This window comes from Varanus komodoensis, unplaced genomic scaffold (assembly GCF_004798865.1).
Source record: "Varanus komodoensis strain SLA01 unplaced genomic scaffold, ASM479886v1 scaffold12, whole genome shotgun sequence".
Classification (NCBI taxonomy): domain Eukaryota; kingdom Metazoa; phylum Chordata; class Lepidosauria; order Squamata; family Varanidae; genus Varanus; species Varanus komodoensis.
In genome coordinates, this window is record NW_025335349.1 from 29,320,071 (window position 1) to 29,339,789 (window position 19,719).

Below are 19,719 nucleotides of genomic sequence, written 5' to 3' on the forward strand. Positions count from 1 at the left end.
TAAAAAGCTGTCATTTCTGAGCCATGATAAGCTGGATTGTCTGTCTCCACACCAGCATCTGAACTACAGGGTCCTGGAAAATGTAGGTGGTGGATTGTGTCCCGATTTAGTCATACTTAGAGGAGACCATTGAATTCAGTGAACTTAAGTTAGTCAGTGGGTCTCCTCGAAGCAGGACTAGCATGGATCCAACCCATTCTCCATTCCTGCTTTATGGGGCACTGCACTTTCTCAGAGTAAATTGCTTTGGTCCTTTTCCTTTCTCGCATTTCACCAGAGCTGCTGGTGGATACAGCGTGACGATTACATTCACCCTCCACAAGGAAATCAGCTTGGCCTGGGCGACCCTGCCGTCACGTGAGCCAGAGTGTGCTCACGGTGTTCTGCCAGACTGTGGCTGGCTGAGCAAAATACAGTGAAGTGCTGGGCGGCTGGCCAAGCTTTTATTCCAGCTTGCAGAACGCAGGCACACATTTGCTATTTGGCAGGACATCCATGCCGGGGTGTTTGTTTGGATAGTAATCTAGTACAGTTGTGTCTTTCTCTCTCTCTCCCTCCCCCCCCCCCCGCTCTCTCTTTGAAAGGGCACACATGCTCCAGAGGTGCCGGGGGGTTGCAGTGGACACGAAGTGTCTTAAGGCCAAGCACTGTTCCTCATCCTCACCTGGCTCTTGAAGGCTGTTGTGACACCAGCACAGGTTAACCCCCATCAGTACTACTCAGAGCTTGGACTGTCCATGCAGCAGGAGAATTTCCTGCAAACAGAAACCTAGCACATCAGGAATGATGGTTTTAGCCCAGCACTGGGCTTTCTGTGCTGGCTTGTTGTTTGCAGGGACTTTTTAATGCAAAGGTAGAGTCAGGAACTTGATGCTTCTCCTGCAGACCACTCTCTCAATTCATTCTGCTGCATGTATGCACCAAATCCTAGGAGAAAAGTGTTGGCAGCAGGGTGTGAACTCCCTTCACCCACAGTCTTTCTTTCACTCTGTCTTTCTCTCACATGTGTACCTGTGTGCGCATGCATGCACACACACTGAACAAACTTTCCCCATTACAAAGAACATCTGGGTAAATATTTTATCACACCTTGATTACAAATTTTTGCAGGACATCCAGGGCCAACTAAAATTGCTTCAGGGCCCAAGCTTAGCCCATGGGCCAACTGTTGGTTATTCTGCAATGTAGGTAGTATCAAGGCAGAGCAATAGCTTATTTTGTTATGAAAAGCCAATAGCAACAGGAGAAATTCACATTGTAGGTATATACTTTGTAAATGCTCTATCTTCTAGTAGGCTTTTTAATAAAACAACACAACATTATAGGACATAGTCATCTAAATATTAACTGAGGAACTTCGTTGGATTACATGTTCCTTTCCTCATCAATCCAGTATATTCATGTTGAAACACCTGCATTTTGGGATGTTCTGCTAAATGGTGGTGTTAAACAGGGAACGACTGAAGGACTAAAACCTTTAAATTGTTTGGTCTAAGTTGGTTCTCCCCCCCCCCCCCCCCCCTTAGATGCATCATCTGACTCATTGTTGTTACCATTGCTCAGATCAAAAACTTTAAATCAAAGTTTAAATAGAAGTGGAAGTAGCTTTGCTCAGGCATCCAGAATAGCAAATCAAGACCATTTCTCTTCCTCTTCCTGCATTCTTTCATTTCTTTTTAAAATTTATTGTTTGTTTTAGCCCTGAAGCTAAACGGTACAAAGAAATACTAGTCAGTGTGTAAGGGAAACAGAAATATGAAGCCTGCATAACTATTTATCTTCTGGAAAGTCTTTCTCAGTTGATTTTCTAGAATCCACTCTGCTTTGCCCAGGCTATTTCCAAAGCTTTTTGCATTCAACACAACTCATGCTATTAAAGAGTTTGATTTTTTTTTTTTTAAGAGCAGTTGAAAATGTTGAGTTTGGACTAAAAGGTGGAGGATGAAATTTTGAGGGTGCAAATTCGCATGGGATTCTTACAACTCAGTGAGGTTCACAAGCTGTAGCTAAACCATAGCTGGGTCTTTGGGACCTGCTGAAGTGGCGTGCTCTCATTTCCACTGGCCCACGTTCAGTTCTGGTTCAGAGGCAAGCACTCTTTCATGGTATTTGGGGAGCATGGGGAACATGCAAGGGAAGGAAGGCTGAGGCCTTCATGGGCCTGTCAGCTAGCCCACATTTCAGCCGAGGTGTCTCAATCCGGATTCCCTTACCACTGATCTTGCTGGTGTTGGTTCGAGTCTACTGAACAAAGGAGTCCTGCAGTCTAATGGTGCGGTGTGAATGTCTCCTCTCCACTGTCAAAATCCTCCAGCTCTGCCCTCCCCATGGCAACCCATCCTATTCCCCCGGCTTTCCCTTTGTCACCCAACAGCCTACGGCTTCTGAACACGCTTGTCCATGTTGGGCTGCTTTGGGGCAGCTTCCTTGTTAGGGTTCCTCCCCGCTACACCCAGACATGCACACACTGCCCCCAAAGGATCACCTGAGCATCCTTTAATTTTTTGGATGGTGCTGCTTTGGCTACATAAACACTGATACTCAGCTCTGGACATCATAAATAGAGAGAGTGATGACCTGGAACAGGTTCGTCCTTTTAATGTGTATTCCTGAAGGAGCGCTTACATCCATATATGCCCAGCCGCCCCCTGCGATCGGCGGGAGAGGCCCTTCTCCGGGAACTCTCCATGAAAGAAATTAGGAGGGTGGGTACTCGGAGGAGGGCTTTCTCTGCGGTGGCGCCTAAGTTATGGAATGTGCTCCCCAGAGAAGTCTGCCTGGCGCCGTCGTTATTTGTTTTTCGGCGCCAGGCAAAGACCTTTTTATTTAAGCGGCATTTTAAATGTTAATATTATTGAATTTTATCTGGCCAGGGCGGCTTATTTTATATTGTATGGTTGTATTTTATTCTTATGTTTACATTTTTAATTTATGATTATAATTATTTAATTTATTGTTGTAAGCCGCCCCGAGGCTTCGGCGAATGGGGCGGCATTAAAATGTTTTAATAAATAAATAATAAATAAATAAATAAATAAACCTGATCAACCCACATGCCCATTGAGTTTGAAGGGAAGATCAAGCTTAAATCTGACCGGCCAGTATCACTGGGGCTGTATTCCCCCTCCTCACTGGCTGGGATCATGCTTCATTTGGCTATCCTAGTACATACTTTTCTGTTTATCTCACCTATCCTTAATGTCACCTTATGTGTCTGATTATACAGAAATAGCATATTTAAATACCAGAAGCATTAGAGTTGACTCACATGATAACTGTATGTTTCTTTTACCCATTAAGGTTATTTATTTGCATAGACAATGTTATTTGCTAACAGCGGCAACATTCAGGTTTATGTATGGAATCCTTGCAGGTTTCAGAAAATGCCATGGTTAAATCTGTGAGCCACCGGTTGTGCAAATACAGCACTCTCCAGAGAGTAAAAAAGAGCCTCAGTGCAACAAGCTCATTTGTCCCAACTCTTTTGCACTAATCAATGCAAAACCCCCATGGTTTAAACCAGACCTAAGAGAAATGTATCAAGAGTCCCATACAGAAATCTCTGTGCTGCACGATTCTTTGCAGGTTTACTTGAAAAGAAATCCAGTTGTGTTGCATAAGGTTTCTTGCAAATAAACCAAGCAGACGTGAATGCAGAAATGTTGCTGATATCTTAAGTGTTCACCCTGTGCATGTTTAGACAGATAGGACCTTCAACTCCCAGCATTCCTCAGCCAGTCGCACTGCAAGTTATAGGATTTCTGTCACACCCTTGAATATATGAAATGTGGTATACAGTACACTGTAGCAGTGTTTCCATTTCTTTTATGTTTAGCAAAATGGATTTGAGTCTTCAGTCTGTTTACCTACATAATTCCATTGAACTGTTTATTATCACAGGCCTTAGTAAGCTGGCCAGAAATATAGCTGCTGCTGAGAAGTAACTACATGCAGTTATTCCTAATTCACGCTGTTGTATGGCTTATTTGTCTTATGGTGCTTCCCTTTGAAAAAGCTTGTGGCAAATGCTCTCCAGGCTCTATAACCTATACTTTCTGTTTCTTACTCTTAAAGAGAAGAAAAAGAAAGTGAACTTCTAGTCCTCATTGTTCAAGAGAGAAAGCATTTTATAATCAACTACTTCAGTGCTTAATTCAGAAATGTCCTCAGATGAACCTTTCTAGCTGCTAAAGCTCATCTAACAGGTTCCTGTTAAGCAATTAACTAGCTGAGCAGAAGAAGAATGGTGCTTCTCCCAGCAATTAATTCTTTCTTCACAAAAATAATTAACTCCTGCCTCATGCTCTTCATTTCAGTTCATGCAGACTTTCAAGTTCCATGCCCTCATATTTGGTTCCATATAGTGCAGGCAAAAGGAGCATAAAAATACAGAAAGGTTATTAGAACAAAGTTGAATCCTGCTGTCAAGGAATTCTAAGAGGATCAAACCCAACCAGTTTCCATTAGCAACTTTGTGAAAATTGCTTACAGATCTTGATTGCATGGCATATACAAACTTTGCCATCGTTTCTGCTCCATAAGATGGCATATATCCGTGACACAAATGGGTATATACTACTTTCCCGGGAAAGGAATCACCAAAAGGTATAACTCTGGTTCTTCAGTTTCTATAAAAATTGCACAATGGTAACACTTGCAGTAGAATTCTTCCTTTTTGCAGCTATGCAGACATACTTAATTTGCATTTGTAGCAGCCCAGAATCTTCCTTTCAAAGTAGTGGAAGGAGGGGAGAACATCAAAGGGAATTAATGCAGCTTTGGTAAGAAGAGAGTGAAGAGAATTACAAAAATGATGATAAAGTGTCCTGAAGAGAAATTCTGCAGAGGACATTGATGATGTTGTGTTTTGGGAAGAGAAGTTGAAGGGGGATATTTTGACTGTTTTTAGTTAAGAGCAAGGATATTAAAAAGAAATGAGTGTTCATCCTAGTCCCTTTCATGCAGTCCTCCATATGCACTCGTAGCTGTCCATGTGTCAGTGCCCCTTTTCAGACGTCCTGCTGGATGTGTGGGTGTTGGGAGTACCCACAGTCGCCCTATAAGTGGAAGAAAGGAGCTTCCATTCCCCTCAGCCAGGGTGAGAGGCAGAGGGCTAAAGTGGTCGAGAGGTTGATTTAGGGCAGCCTTCCCCAGCATGGTGTCCTCCGGATGTGTTAGCCTACAATTCCCAGCATGCCACTCCCCCAGCCTGTAGGGGACATGCTATCTATGATATTCTGCCTTCGGGACAGGATGGTGTCTTCTTGCATCCCTTAAATTTAGTGGTTCTGAGAATCTGACAAGCCTGAGAGAACGTTAGCAGAACTGATGTCTACCCTGGCACCCTACGAGTACTTTAACTGGTCTCATGGGTTTGTATCCTGTGAGGGAAGCCCAGTCGCGTCCACCAGCGCTGATCGTACTCGGCGCTGGTGGAATCTTCCAAACGCCTTTGGAATCTTCACAAGTCTGTATCTTCCCTCTGAAGCTCACATCTGCCTGCACAGTCACCTTGTATTCCAGCAGATCGCGTGCCAGTGCTGTTTCTCTTAAGGCTAAGAGCAGCAGATTGTGCATACATCTGTGAGGTCCAGTGGTATTCACGTAAGCTTTGCATCTGCTTCTGAATCACTGCTTCACAGTTCTTGGAATCAGCAATTAGGGGACCTTCTCTGCAGCTTGACAACCTGACCTTGGCTGCGGAGAAGGACGAATCCCATTTTTGTTCATTGGCAAGCTTGAGCGGTTGGTGTTTCTCTGTTTTCTCAAGCAGGAGCCACTTCGGCGCTAGGCTTTACTGCCAAGGCCGCTTGGGGCCTTCCTCTTCACACAGCCTGGGTCAACGCTGTGCTTCAGTCTAGCCCCGGGGCTTTGTGGAGCCTTTCCTCCTCTACCCAAGTAGTCCAAAAGAGTTCTCGTTGCTCAGTCTGCAGGAAGGCAATTTCTGTGAGGCACACTCAGTCCATGGATTGGAATGAAAAGGATCTTCGCTTGCCATGGAAGGAGTGCTCTGTCCAGTGCTGCCAAATGGCTCCCTGGCCCTCTGGCCTCTTGCGGAAGGCCCCGTCTCAGAGCTAAACCACAAGGCAAAGGTATGGAGCGCCTGCAGAGATAGAGAGCCACTGCCGAGGCGACGGGATGTTCCCGCGGGCCCTCTGGCCCTGCAGAGAAGGACGCATCCCCAAGGAATCTGGATGAGGCACTGGGCTCTGCGGTCGGGCTGCCCCTCCTCACCAGTGAATGAGAGAGTGACCGCCGGTATGCAGAATGTGTGCACCCTGTTCCCATTAAAGTCATGGAAACGGAGCAAATTCCTCATGCACATATGTGAAAAACAGTGCCTCCTTTTAGGTCTGGAGAGGCTGTATGTATCCAACCTCCAGCAGAGGCCCATTCACTGAAAAGTGGGATTGAAGGGTCTCGCATGTCAGCATTCCTGCTTCTTGCACTGGGGCTGGAAGCAGTTCAGAGGGAAGAGATATAAATACATTCAGCACAAGCTGTGGGCATGCCAGACTCCCGACTTGTTGTAAACTTGAGCTCTGTCTGGTGATAGCTTGGCTGTGAGATCAGCCCTGGCCAAGGCTGCATCTCTCCCTGAAGCCCCTGACGTAGCCCAAGGTTTCAGGATATTCATCACAGATTTTGGATGAGGAGCAATTCGTAGGGGTGTGTGAGGGGAGCAGGGAGGGGAGCTGGAAATATGGCAGTGATCAAAACAACTCCTTTGCACTCGCCGTCCATCCTCTGCGTCGCATGGGCTCACAGATGGTTCTGCTTATGTTCATGCAGAGCTGAGCCGAGGGCAGAGAGGAGTTCACACGCGTGCGCGATGCATCCTGCCCTCGGTGGCTGCTGCTGCTCAGAGTGGCGATGCACACGTGTGAGTCGTCCGCCACAGAACAAACGCTCCAGATGGGGTGTTCGCATTCTTCTCCAGTCACCTTGGATGTAACGCACCTCCTCCAGGGTCATGGGGTGGGCGTTTGGTTCCACTTCAGAATTCACGTAGATGAATGCTTCAGAACAAGGGTTCTCCTTTATTCAAAGCTCACTGAAAACAGAAAAGCAAAACAGCTGGGGAAGGGGTGGGGAAAAGCCTTTCCCATGGAAGAACATTCAGAATTGGACACACACACACCCCATCTGGAGTGGTGCCACCTCTTTCTTGACCATGGGTAGACCATCTCTCAACGGAGGCAGTTCACTGGGTTGAGTGGCAAGCAATCCAGTGAGGGGCAGGGATGGGCGTTTCAGAGCAAGTTTTATTCTCATAGGCAAAGCAGTTTGAGGACTCATTGCTCACTCGCAAGCATCCCAGTGCTGCAGTGCAGTTTTGTGTGAAATCTGTGGGCATTCATAGAATCAACTGGCCATGTGGTAGTGCTTCATCCACAAGAGATGTCATTTAGAGAAGATTAGGAGGTGGACACCTGTCCTCTAGAGAGCAGCCAAAGGGCTTCTCTACCTGTTGCAGTATGACCATTAAATTGCTGAGAGCTTATAAGGCTAGCTAGTCCTGGCAGGACACCATGAGTAGAAGTCATGAAGAGGTAGTTCTTGATGGGCCTTCCTTCTCCACTCAAGCACGGAACATGGGCAAGAGGAGCAAAAGTCTTCTAATAACTAGAGGCATTCAAAATGGGACTGGACAGCCATTTGAGAGGAGTCCTGCACGGAGCAGGCCAACTCTCACAGCCATACTTTGCAACTGAGAAAGCCGTAGCTTTGACTATATGAACTTTTGTCGGCAGGGTGATGTCTCTGCTTTTTTAGTATGCTGTCTAGATTTGCCATAGCTTTCCTCCCCAGGAGCAAGCGTCTTTTAATTTCTTGGCTGCAGTCCCCGTCTGTGGTGATCTTGGAGCCCAGGAAAATAAAATCTGTCACTACTTCCATTTCTTCCCCTTCTATTTGCCAGAAAGTGATAGGACCGGATGTCATAATCTTAGTTTTCTTAATGTTGAGTTTCAAGCCAACTTTTGCGCTCTCCTCTTTCACCCTTATCAAGAGGTTCTTTAGTTCCTCTTCACTTTCTGCCATTAGATTGGTATTGTCTACATATCTGAGATTGTTTCTCCTGGCAATCTTAATTCCTGCTTGTGATTCATCTAGCCCAGCTTTTTGCATGATGTGCTCTGCATATAAGTTAAATAGAGGGACAATATACAGCCTTGCCAAACTCCTTTCTCAATTTTGAACCAAGCTATGTGCATTTCTAACTGTTGTTTCTTGACCCACCTACAGGTTTCTCAGGAGACAAGTAAGATGGTCTGGTACTCCCATCTCTTTAAGAACTTGCCACAATTTGTTGTGATCCACACAATCAAGTATAGTATAGTCAAGGAAGCAGTAGTAGATGTTTTTCTGGAACACTCTAGCTTTCTTCATAATCTAGCAAATGTTGGCAATTTGATCTCTGGTTCCTCTGCCTCTTCAACACCCAGCTTGTACTCCTGGTAGTTCTTGGTCCATATACTGCTGAAGCCGAGCTAGTAGGATTTTGGGCATAACCTTGCCAGCATGTGAAATGAGAGCAATTGTCCTTGCTCAGTAGACACATCTAGAAATGCCCTGTCAAAAGCCAGACAAGATGTGTGGTTGGCAGACACGTCCCTCCTTATGTGTCTGCCCCATTCACATATAAAGCAGGGAGTGTGAAGCCATGAGACCACAGAAGAGACAGGCAGTGGAACAATACCCTTTATCCACAGGCCTTTTGCTCCCTTGCCAACTTCGATTCTGGCATTGGAGCTGACAAGGAGGGGGTCCTGGGCCAAAGGGCAGCTGCTACTTTTCAGCACTGCAGCCTGCTTGCTCACCTCCACCCCTCTCTGGTGCAGAAGTAGCAAGCCAACAGATGTGGGGAGAAGAAGCAGCAGCGCCCCCCACTGTTTGTTTCCCTGCACTTGGCAAGGAAGAGCAGTAGTGGTAGACTCGTGTGCATGCATGGACATATGTGCATGCGTGTGGGGGGGGGGGGGCGTTAAGACTTTCTTGCCCAGGTGCCCTTCGAAACCTGGAACCAGCACCGAGAGCCGGGGACAAACATCGTGGCTGGAACAGCCAGCTGTGGGGAAGTGAGGCACGTGGGGGGAAAGGGTTCAGCAGTTGTCTCCCACACTCTTGGTTCGCTTTCTCTCTTCTGCACCTCTATTTTCATATGTGAATGGAGTGAGTAACGGCCCTGGCTTGGCTCTTTGACTGGGTAGGAAGGGACTGTTCTTTTTAATTTGTGGAGCTTTGTGAACTGAAATGTACTCCCTTGTGCACTGTAGGTGTGTAACATCACCTGGATGGATTGTGAATAATGTGGAGTGAATGCACGTGAATAGGCCAAGTATGAGGAAATTTAAAAAAACAAAGAAAGAAGGAGAGAGGGAGAGAGAGAGGGATGAATTGAGCCAGTAATTTCTCTTCGGATCACCACCAGTACATGTTGCTAATTAATTTTTAAATTAAATCCCTATTCTGCCTTTCTCCTGAAATTCATGCTGGAAGCCATTAATGATGTAGACACATGAAATAACCAAAGTTGTAATTTGAAGGCAAATAAAAGCACAGCCCAAAAGAAATCATCAATTAAAAGCAACAGCACACGAATAGAAGGGAACAAATACCTTCAGCATCCTCCAGATTAAAACCTGCTCCAGCAGCACTTCTGCTTAGAGCACAGCCCTGTTGGGGTACCCAGGTAAAATGGGAGGAAGATGGTGGTGAAGTTAGCTTCCTGCTCTGCCAAAGAACCAAGCAGCTGGTTTTGGCTGTCCAGCTGTTTTGGAGGAGGAGGGAGGGAGGGAAGGAGGCTGTGGTTCCCCCAGAATATGCTGTGCACTGGTGGTGTTGGTCTCCTCCCCTCCCCACTCCCAAAATGACCATCAAATATGTCTCCAAGGTTGGCATTGCACCCTGGGAAATGCAGCCAGCACAATTCTTCTTGCAACGGCTGCAAGCGAAGAGGCGAACCTGCGCATGGAACCCCCCCTCTGAGGTGGAACACTTTTCAACCTCAGTAGTGCAAATCTGAATGATTCTGTGGCCATCTGGATGCTGTCTAGGGCCATAGGACTGCTGACACCCAGATCCTTCAGAAATAAAAATCTATTGAGCTGTATTCTTTTAGAGGAACATATAAATCAGGGCATGGAGCTTCTTCCTGAAGAGACTGACTTTACTGTTCCCTCAGCAACGCAGAGTGGAGGAAAACATACAGATGAAGAGGAATCTGTCATATACTTAGGGCTTTTTTTAAAAGTCCCATTTACATTAGGCAATAGCTAAATTGATATTTTTATATACCGGCTTACTTTTTCAAAGTATTTTTTTGTGGAGAGGAACTTTTAAAAAACCCCCACCTGTTCTATGACAGTGATCTATGGAGTGATGTGACATGACAGTTGCTGTAGCAACACCACCCACACCATGAAAATAGGACAAAGATGGGGCTTTGGAACAGTAAATCTCAGAATTTCCTGAGGCCACGAATTAGGGATGGCCTCCCTGTGAAAGGAATTCAAGATACTCTGTTTGTTTTGACAGATCTAAGTACCGCAAACTCTTTGGGTCTTCAGACTGGATCTTTTAACGAGATAATTGCTGTTTATCCATTTCACAGGGTGTTTTCACTAGACCCTGTGTCCTGCAAGTCACTCCTATCCTAGACAGAGCTGGGCCTTAGAATGGGCAGAGAGATGGTGACTCACCTTTGCCTGCCCAACCAGACAATGTCATGGCTGGATCCCGGGCTAGCTCCTCATCAAATATGACACACTTTTCCTTGGTGCCACACTGGGCCTCGAAGGTTTCGGTTCTATGTGTGGTATGACTTAACCTCTAAATAGACATGCGTAAGCTCAAGTATCCTTTGTCTCTTAAGACTTCCGGCACTCCTGACACACGCCAAGAGCTCCTCAGGCTAAGTTCACTTCCCCTCGCCACATCTGTATGGGATCGTCCCAGCCAGTGCCAGTGAATGGGATGGAATGTCGCCATGGGTGGGGACTGGCAGGGCAAAGGACAAGATGGTGCCCATATATCCCGGGGCAAGTATAGAAGCTGCCTGGGGTGGCAGCTAGATCTTCCTTCCTGCATCTGAGCACAGCAAGCTGCCTCTGGGGGCCAAAGGACAGGCTGTGCCTCCACACAGCTCTGTCCTCCATTTCCTGCTTTTGAGGCAGGCCCTAATCCGTGCTAACAGAAGCCTTCCCAGGCATGGCATGCAAAACCATTCTGGGCTGTTGCAAAGAGTTCTTGGATTACGGTATTGAGAGGGAAGTCCCGGCAAAGGGAGAAGTGACTGTTTTCTGTTACTCACTTAGGGCAGTGCTGATCCAACTGTATGGACTCGCCTGTGACTAGGCACACATGGGCAAGCCATTCCAGATTTTCACGGGCTTGGCTGAGAGAGCAGGCATGTCTCAAGGCACCAGCGCAGTTACTTGCTTTCTTGCACCCGTTCCTGAAAGCTGCTTGGAAAACACCTGGGCTGGAAGAAATGCGGTAGCAGAGATGCTTGCTTGCTGGAGGAAAGGGGTTGGAATGTAAAATGCTCCCCCTGCTGGGGCATGTCTGAGCGTTCACATCGCTTTCCTGGAAATGGGCTGCAGTTGCAGCAGCGTGTGTGTATCTGTGTGCTAGGGAAAAACAAAAATGCTATAAGTGTCCAGGAACGGACAGAGGTACATTCCAATTTATGGCTGCTCTCAATCAGTTGTTCTTTCATTACTCATCTGTGCTATAATAACCAACTGAAGGAATTGCACATGATTTTATCCCATTGTTACATTCGTATTCCACCCTACCTCCAGGAGTCTCAGGGCAGTGCATGTGCTATTCTCACAACCACCCTGTAAGGTAGGTCAGGTCCACAGAGGGTGCCTTGCCCAAGCTCAGCTTGTGAACATGGATTGGAACTCGGGTCTCCCCAGCTCAGACCAAAAATGCCACCTGTGGCACAGCATTATTGATATAATTCAGCCTTCAGATGTGTTTGACGACAGCTCCTGGCGCATCCCGAGGGTGCCAGGTTCAGGAAGACAGCAATAACTTGCTTGGTTGCATTCACTGGCCTTTGTGAATGAGCAGAGTAAGGCAGATGTTTTAATGTTTTGTTATATACATAGGTTAGGGGTTGCATTACCCACTCGTGCATTGTTCGCTTCCCAGGTAAGGGTGCTTCTAGACGAGGCACTCTCTGTGCTTTCGGGCTGCCTCATTCAGGGTTTTATGGGAGGTTCAGATGGCATCGTCTTCCACTTGCAATCCTCCTATGTTTTGCCACCCATGTCTTCCACCTCTTTTCTTACTGTCCCTCCCCCTCCCACCCCCCCAAAAAAAATCCAGCAAAGGGGAAAAGATGCAAAAGCCACCCAAAGCCTTCTGATCAGTTGCACCATCCTCCCGCCATCTGGAAGCACCTTAAGTAAGCCCTCAGATAGTTTTGAAGATAGACTTCTGGGCTGTGGAGCTCTACCCAGCTGTCCTTGTAAAGTAGATGGATGCCAGGCCAAATCACTGGAACATTTTCCAAAAGCTCCCTGGTGTTTCCTCTTGAAGGGCTCTGCAGTTTTACTGGGTGGATGCCATTTGCAGTCCCATGGGAGCAGCCGTCTTGTGTGAAGAAGACCACAGACCCGACCCCTGGCATCTCCTCCCTGAAGCCCTGGAGAACTGTGCGGCCAGTCAGCCTTGACAGTCCTGGGCCGATAGCCTGACTTGGCAGGAGGCATCTTCTTGTGTTCATCACTTCCTATGCTGTTCCCACTGACTTTCAGTTCAAATTAAAATTCTGCATGACTATAAGCCGAGTATGAATCCTGCCAGGCAGCACGGCACTTGGAATAATACTGCGGAAGCAACTATTTGCCTTAGCTTTGGGAAGAAATCCTGCAGATTCCCCTGTCAGCTGACTGATCATGCCCCGAAGCTTCAGTGGTCTGCTGACCATCCCTTGAAGTGGCTGTTGTCACAGCTGCAGAGTTTGCTGATGCAGGATTAGTCTGCTGCTCTTTCTGCTACACATGTGACCTTTTGTACGCTGTCCTCTCTTGACCCATCTTGGGCTGGCATGAATTTAAGCATCCTAAAAATAGCACGTAAGACCCAGCACGGGTTCTATGGATGGTTCAATAGAAATACCTTTACCACGGTGGAACAGGGTGGGGGGCACCCCCAGTCAACGCACATAGGGACCCCTGTAAAGGAATAGCTATGCAGGCAGACGGATTGTGTTGAGTGGGTTCTAGACCCACAGAGATGGAGCATTTTTAGGCAGTGAACTCAGTCAACATGTATTTCTGGCCAGCTCCCCTGACAGTGAACCCACACAAGCACCCAGAACATGAAGAAGGAAACAAAAATCTCTCTCGTTCATACATTGGAGATGTGTCCTTGCTTATCAATATAGAGAATTACACTTTTCAGGAACTTCTGCTTTGTGTAGTTTATCAAGCATAAAGCTATGAATGTGAGTGAGTGGCATCTGTAGGAATGCATCTGTTTGGCTGTAACCCTACAGACACTCACCTAGGAGTCCCATAGGATTTAGTTTCCAGCATAAATGCCTAGAATGTTGTGTTTATAATTATGCATCAAGAAAGTAAGGTGTGCGGAAACAAAATGGTGTATCATCCTGGAAACGTCCTACAGTCCTGATTTTGGCATATATACACTAAACGTAGAATGAAAAGATGTCCATCTTAATACAGAAGCAATATGGTGCTTGAGCACCTGTACAGATCTAGTTCCTAGCAGTTAGAATGGATTGGCAGCAGCATCTGGTGACGCTTTGCTACTGGTTTGATGGCTTACTACTTGGAAGGAAGGCCCACCCAGTTTAAGGGGAAATTGACAGGTATCTTGGCAGAGTATCACAGCTTAAATGTGCAGTTCTAAACACACCTGCTGGAAAGTAAGCCCACTGGACATAACATGATTTGCTTCCAAGTAAGCATACACTGGGATGCAAATTTACAATCAGAAGGAAATATCTATGCCTCAGTGGAATGAAAAGATGATGTTGCTTGGTGGATGATAATGTCTTGATTTAGCACATTTTGAGGCATGCAAGCTGTTTTGAATACAGTAAAACAGCTAGCCTGATCCTTTTATATGTGGGTTGATAGGAGTTGGACCAGACATCTGGAAGATACCAGGTTGAAGAAGGCTTCAAAAACATGTAAGACGGGCAGAGCAATTTGCAGTCTAGCAATATTTTGGCCTCCAACTTCCATCAGTCCTAGTCAGTGTAGCCAGTGGCAAGGGATGTTGGGAGTTGTAGGCCAAAGCAAGCTGCCTGGGTCTTATGTTAGACAATTCAGTATTATTATCATTGTGTTACAGAAGGGTGAAAAGAGGCAGCAGTGGGGAGAGGGTTGCCTTGGACTTTCCACTGGCTGAGTAGTGAATGGAATTAAGGTCTCTGGGGTCCAGGCTGGATCACCGAAGATGCTTTGCAGCCCCTCCACACAAGACCCAATTTATCACCAACTCACGATTCTTCCCTGCCTGGATATTGAATTAATAAAATGATGTTTATGAAACCACAACAGGATATACCCATTTTTCAGCACTTGGCATCAAGTAACATAGTATACAAAGGAAATTTTCTTTTACTGGTAGAAGGGATAACAATTGAATTCCTTGACCCTGGAGAGAAATATGCCTTTGATCCAACTCTCTGTTCTTCCAAGTTTTTCCCAGCTCTTCCTGGAAGCAAATGCCACTGGTGCATTTCATAGAAACGTTTACATAAATGCCCACTGAAGCAGCTTGGCCGTGCCCCTCATGGCCATTCCCACCATCCCTAACTTTACCCCATGTCTCCCTTAAAGCCCTGTTGTTCTGGAGCTCCTCAGGGGTCTGTTCTGTCCCCCATGCTGTTCAGCATCTAAAGGAAACTGATGAGTGGGGTCATCCAGAGCTTTGGAGTGCGCTGCCATCGGTATGCTGATGACACACGGCTCTATTTCTCTTTTTCTTCATCAATTGGTCAGGCTGTGGACATGTTAAGCTGATGTCTAGCCGTGACTGGATGCAGGCTAACAAACTGAAACGTTATCCAGACAAGGCTGAGGTGCATCCTCTGACCAGGTGGAGGGCATGCAATTTGTTCTAGATGAGGTTGCACTCCCCCTGAAGGAGCAGGTTCCTAGCTTGGGCAAGCTCTGTGATCCACCTTTGTCACTAGAGTTTTAGGGTGGCATTGGTGGCTTGGGGTGCCTTCTAGCAGCTTCGGCTGGGGGTCCAGCTGCACTGCTCTATGGGCAGGGATAGCCTGGTTTCAGTAATCTGCCCTCCATCAGTCTCTTAGTTAGCTTACTGCAATGCACCCTACTCAGGGCTGCTGCTGAGGATAGCTCAGAAGCTGCAGCTTAGGCAGAATGTGGCAGTCAGATTAATAACTGGGATCAGCAGGTCTGAGCATATAAGATTGGTCCTGGCCTGCCTCTACTGGCTGCTTGTATGCTTCTGGTCCCAATTCCAGGTGCTGGTTTAAACCTATAAAACCTTACATGGCTTGGGACCACGATACCTGTTGGAGCACCTCTCTCAACTGCAGTCTATAAGGATGCTACAGTCAACCTGTAAAAAGGTCAAGACCTTTTTATTTAATCAATATTTTAATATGCATTAATAGTAATTGGATTTTATTGTTTGTATTTTATTAATTACAGCCAGCGTGGGATAGTCAATTTATTTATTTTATTCTGATTTATGTCGTGAGCCGTCCAGAGACGCGAGTAACGGACAGCATACACATTTTATAAATTAATAAAAATAAATTTAAAAAAACCTGTGGGGTCTTCCTCTGAATGCCAACTCCGAGGAAATATCAGAGGGTGGCAACAAGGGGGAGGGCTTTCTCGGTGGTGGGCCCCCATCTATGGAACCACTGAAGCCTGCCTGGTACCAAACTTGTCATCTTTTCAGCACCAGGTTAAAATAGCCCTTTATGCCAAAACCTTTAAAAATGTACTCAGCTACCCTGGGGCTGGATGGGATTGTCCATTCCAGGTAATACGTTTTTTTATGCATTGTTGTGAACCACCAAGAAAGCTTTGGCTATGGAGTGGTGTAGAAACAAGATGAATAAATTAAATAAGAATCATTTTTTAAAAACCCATTTGTATGCTATCCTTTACGACAACGTCTCGTAACGTTACAATAATGTTTTTATGCTTTTGAAGGTTCTTCTTTTCATTGCTTTGAATTGTTGTATACCACATGGATGGCTTTTTATCAGATAAGGTTATACAGAAAAGCTGTTAATAAAAATGCCTGAACAATAAGTAGATTCAGTAGAAATGAGGGTGAAATCAGGTAACTGTCCCAGTCAGTGTGGCCTGGAGATTGGATAAAGGGCAAGGCTAGCTGTAAGCCGCAACCAGCATTGTTCTCCCATGGGTGAAGAGGGTTGTAGGGGAAGAAAAGGAGGTGGAGATAAAAGGAGACTCCGAAGTGCTGTGGCTTTTCCATCTCTAATGCAGCATTATTTCTCTGCCATTTCATAGCATGATATCTTTGCTTCCTGCAGGTCAGATCTTGCCCACAAACCGAAACACGCCAAGTCCAATTGATCCAGAGACCATTCAGGTTCCAGTGGGGTATGAACCGGACCCCTCTGATCTCGCTCTTTCCAGCATTCCGGGTCAGGAGATGTTTGATCCTCGCAAACGAAAGTTCTCCGAGGAAGAGCTCAAGCCACAGCCAATGATTAAAAAAGCCCGCAAAGTCTTCATTCCAGAGGATCTGAAGGTAAGTTGGGGCTGGTGCCCACGCCAGGGAAACACTTGGGCAGGGCAGGGCAGGATGGCCTTCTACATGAGCTGTTCTGGTGATTTCCAGATATCTTGAAGTATTTCAATACTTTGGCCATCTTCACTTCTTTGTATGAAAAATCAGAGTGACGGACATGGGCTCCCACTCCATCCTGTCCACCTGAGCCCAAATCTCTGCAGTGGAAAGGATGGCCATTGCACCATTCAAGAATTATGTGAATACAGAAGTTTTTAAAGGATTGAAGAGCAAACTGGCTTGAAGACAATGAACGGCATAGCCCTTACAAATGAGGGACAGAATGGACTTCTGGTTGAAAGGTCTTGGTGGGAACCCATAATATGGCATGACCTATGGTAGAAGATGTGTGGGGGAACCAGCCGTAGACCCTCTAGTCCACTCCCCACCCCAGAGCATCCCTAACAGGTGGCTGTCAGCTTCTGCTGGAAGACCTCAAGGGAGAAAGGGCCCACCACCCTTTCCCTATCTGCTCCTGTTGTTCCCCAGCTTTTCTCATCAAAGCATTCCTCCTGAGGCTTGATTGAAATCTACCATCTTGTAATTTGAGATCTGAAGGTGCAGAATACAGTCATCTTTTGGAAATTAAGCTGGTTTATATTTGGTGGGTATTTACATAGGAGACCACTTTAGAATTCTGTATGATGTCTGTGAACTGAGAATTCTTACTGAGGAGCAATATGCGATGGTCTGTAATAAAACAAGTACATCACCTCGAGTTCTCTCATGAGAGAACAGTGGGATAAGCGAGTTCCCAGTTTTCTGTGTGTGTCCTTGGAAGACAGGCTTGAGTTTTCTTAGACTTTGATTTGCCACCTGTAGAACAGGTGAGATGTGTGTCTCCATCGGTAGAATTCCAAGAGTAGCCCAGTCAGGATTCCCTGTGCCTAAAGGGGCTCCAACACTCTACTTTTGTAATAGCTGCCCTTCCCCCTTGCAACATACTCAACTGTTTCAACCTGGAAGGCGTTTCAAAAGCCATTTCTGGTATGATCGCCACATGTTTTAGAATTCGCTCCCAAAAGCCTGCTACCAGTGGGACCAATGGTCAGGAACGGAAGGTGTTAGAATTTCTGAACGCCTGTTGATCTCTTTGCCTACCAGGACAGACTCTGATTCGGCTGCACTCAGAACTGGGAATTAAGCAAGCCTTGGTGGGACTCCTTGAATTGTAATCCTACAATTGACCAAAGCTCAGAGTCAAGCAAAGAGAGGTGGGAGGCCAGCTTTACACTCTGGAAAGTGCCTTTCAGGGACATTCTGTCCTCTCTGTGGATCTGATGTCAGGCAGAATGAGCTCAAATGTTTTAAATTGCACTGAGGCAGCCTCCTCCTTTAACAACCTAGCACTGCAGCCCTGGAACTTTCACATTTCCCCGAGAAGCACCATGTGCATAACCATATAGGCTCCAGAAACAAGAACCTGAGCCAGTGTAGTGGTAGCTGTTAGAGTGTTGAGCCAGGACTTGGAAGCATTGGGTTTTTGTCTCAGGCTTTTGCACTTTAGACCAGACACTGAATCTTAGCTTAACCTACCTCACTAGGCTGTTGTGAAGATAAAATGAAGAGGAAAGGAACCATGTCAGCCACCTTGGGTTCTTTGCAAGAGGAAAAGAAGACAGGATTTAAAAGTAGTAATAAATAAAACATATCTGGGGTACAGAAGCACAGTGAGGCAGAGCAGTGGAGGGAGACCCCCAGCAGGGGCCAAGAAGCCCTTGAGAAGGTTCCCTGCAAGGGGCTGGCAGGAATTTCCCTCAACTTCTGTTTGGGCTCTGCGCTCAAAGGCCCTGACTCAGTTGGGCAGCTCGTGAGGTGCGCCTCACTTGTGCCAGCAAGCCAGCATGGCAGTTTGGCTGCTGCTCTGAGTGGAACGCTTAGCCAAAGCTTTCTGGCCAGTCCTGGTCCCCTCGTGGAGACTGGTCCCTGGGTTCTGGAAATGGGTAAGCAGATTAAGTCAGTCAATAGTCTCTGGGATGCATGTGATTCTCAGATGCCAAGCTGACAACTTTCAGGCCCGGATTAAAGGATTTTCCTGTGTAATTTGTTAAAATAAAGATGTACATGGCCTGGATACCTCAGGAATGAATTGAACTTAAAGCTGGTGTGTGTATGTATGTCTTCACAGAGGAAGGAGATGGGAAATTAGAAACCAGGATGTAGCTTATGAGGAGGTTTTCCTTCCTCTCCCCTGCCCATAGAGAGAAGAAAAGGAAGATTTCGGTAGCAGGCCTCAGGACGGAGCAAGGCAATTTGGATCCATAGTACAACTCTAAGGATTGCTTCAGATCATGCCAATGTTCCTTCTGGATAGTATGCAGAATCTGAATGCAGTCTATGAAGAGCATTTAGAAAAGGCACAAACGTAGGAGATGGGACCATAGAAAAATTAAAAATCAGAATGTAAGCCCATGCTATTTAGGGTGGTGATGTAGTGGAAAAGTCTGAATTCAAGGAATTCTTAATAATGATCCTGTTCCCTCCTAGCTGGAAGAATCTACAGTTTTGCCTCCCATTTTATATCCTGCCTTTCTATATGATATTCAAAAGAGCAAATACCCTGTTAAAAATTCCAGCATCAAGCACAGACATTCCATAAAATCAGGATCCTGTTGGGTTTATGGGATCGTTACCTATGAGTAAGTTCTCTTGCTCCCTGTGGCACTTCTGACCACCTGGGTTTGACTAGTAAAACAGATGGAGATGGGAAAGATCTGACCACCGATAGATCTGCTTTTAGCTCTTAATTAGAAATGCAAACAATCTCAAAGAGTACTGTTGCCATCTGAAGTACAGACAGCATTAAAAGATCAAGGCAGGAAGATCCAGCCTCTGCTTGATTATTTTCCTCCAACTTCCCCTGTGCTAGGCTGTTACAAGCAGTAGTAAAACTGGAAAGCTTTGTTACCACCTTTACTTGCTCAC

At 46.2% G+C, this 19,719-nt stretch overlaps 1 protein-coding gene across 1 annotated transcript in view; it reads left to right on the top strand.

Annotated features, from left to right (window-relative positions):
* HLF (HLF transcription factor, PAR bZIP family member) overlaps nucleotides 1-19,719 on the top strand; it is a 56,570-nt gene that overhangs the window by 29,170 nt on the left and 7,681 nt on the right. The window contains exon 3 of the mRNA XM_044422064.1: nucleotides 16,535-16,755. Within this exon, the coding sequence (XP_044277999.1) occupies nucleotides 16,535-16,755 (221 nt within the window). The remainder of the gene's footprint in view (nucleotides 1-16,534; nucleotides 16,756-19,719) is intronic.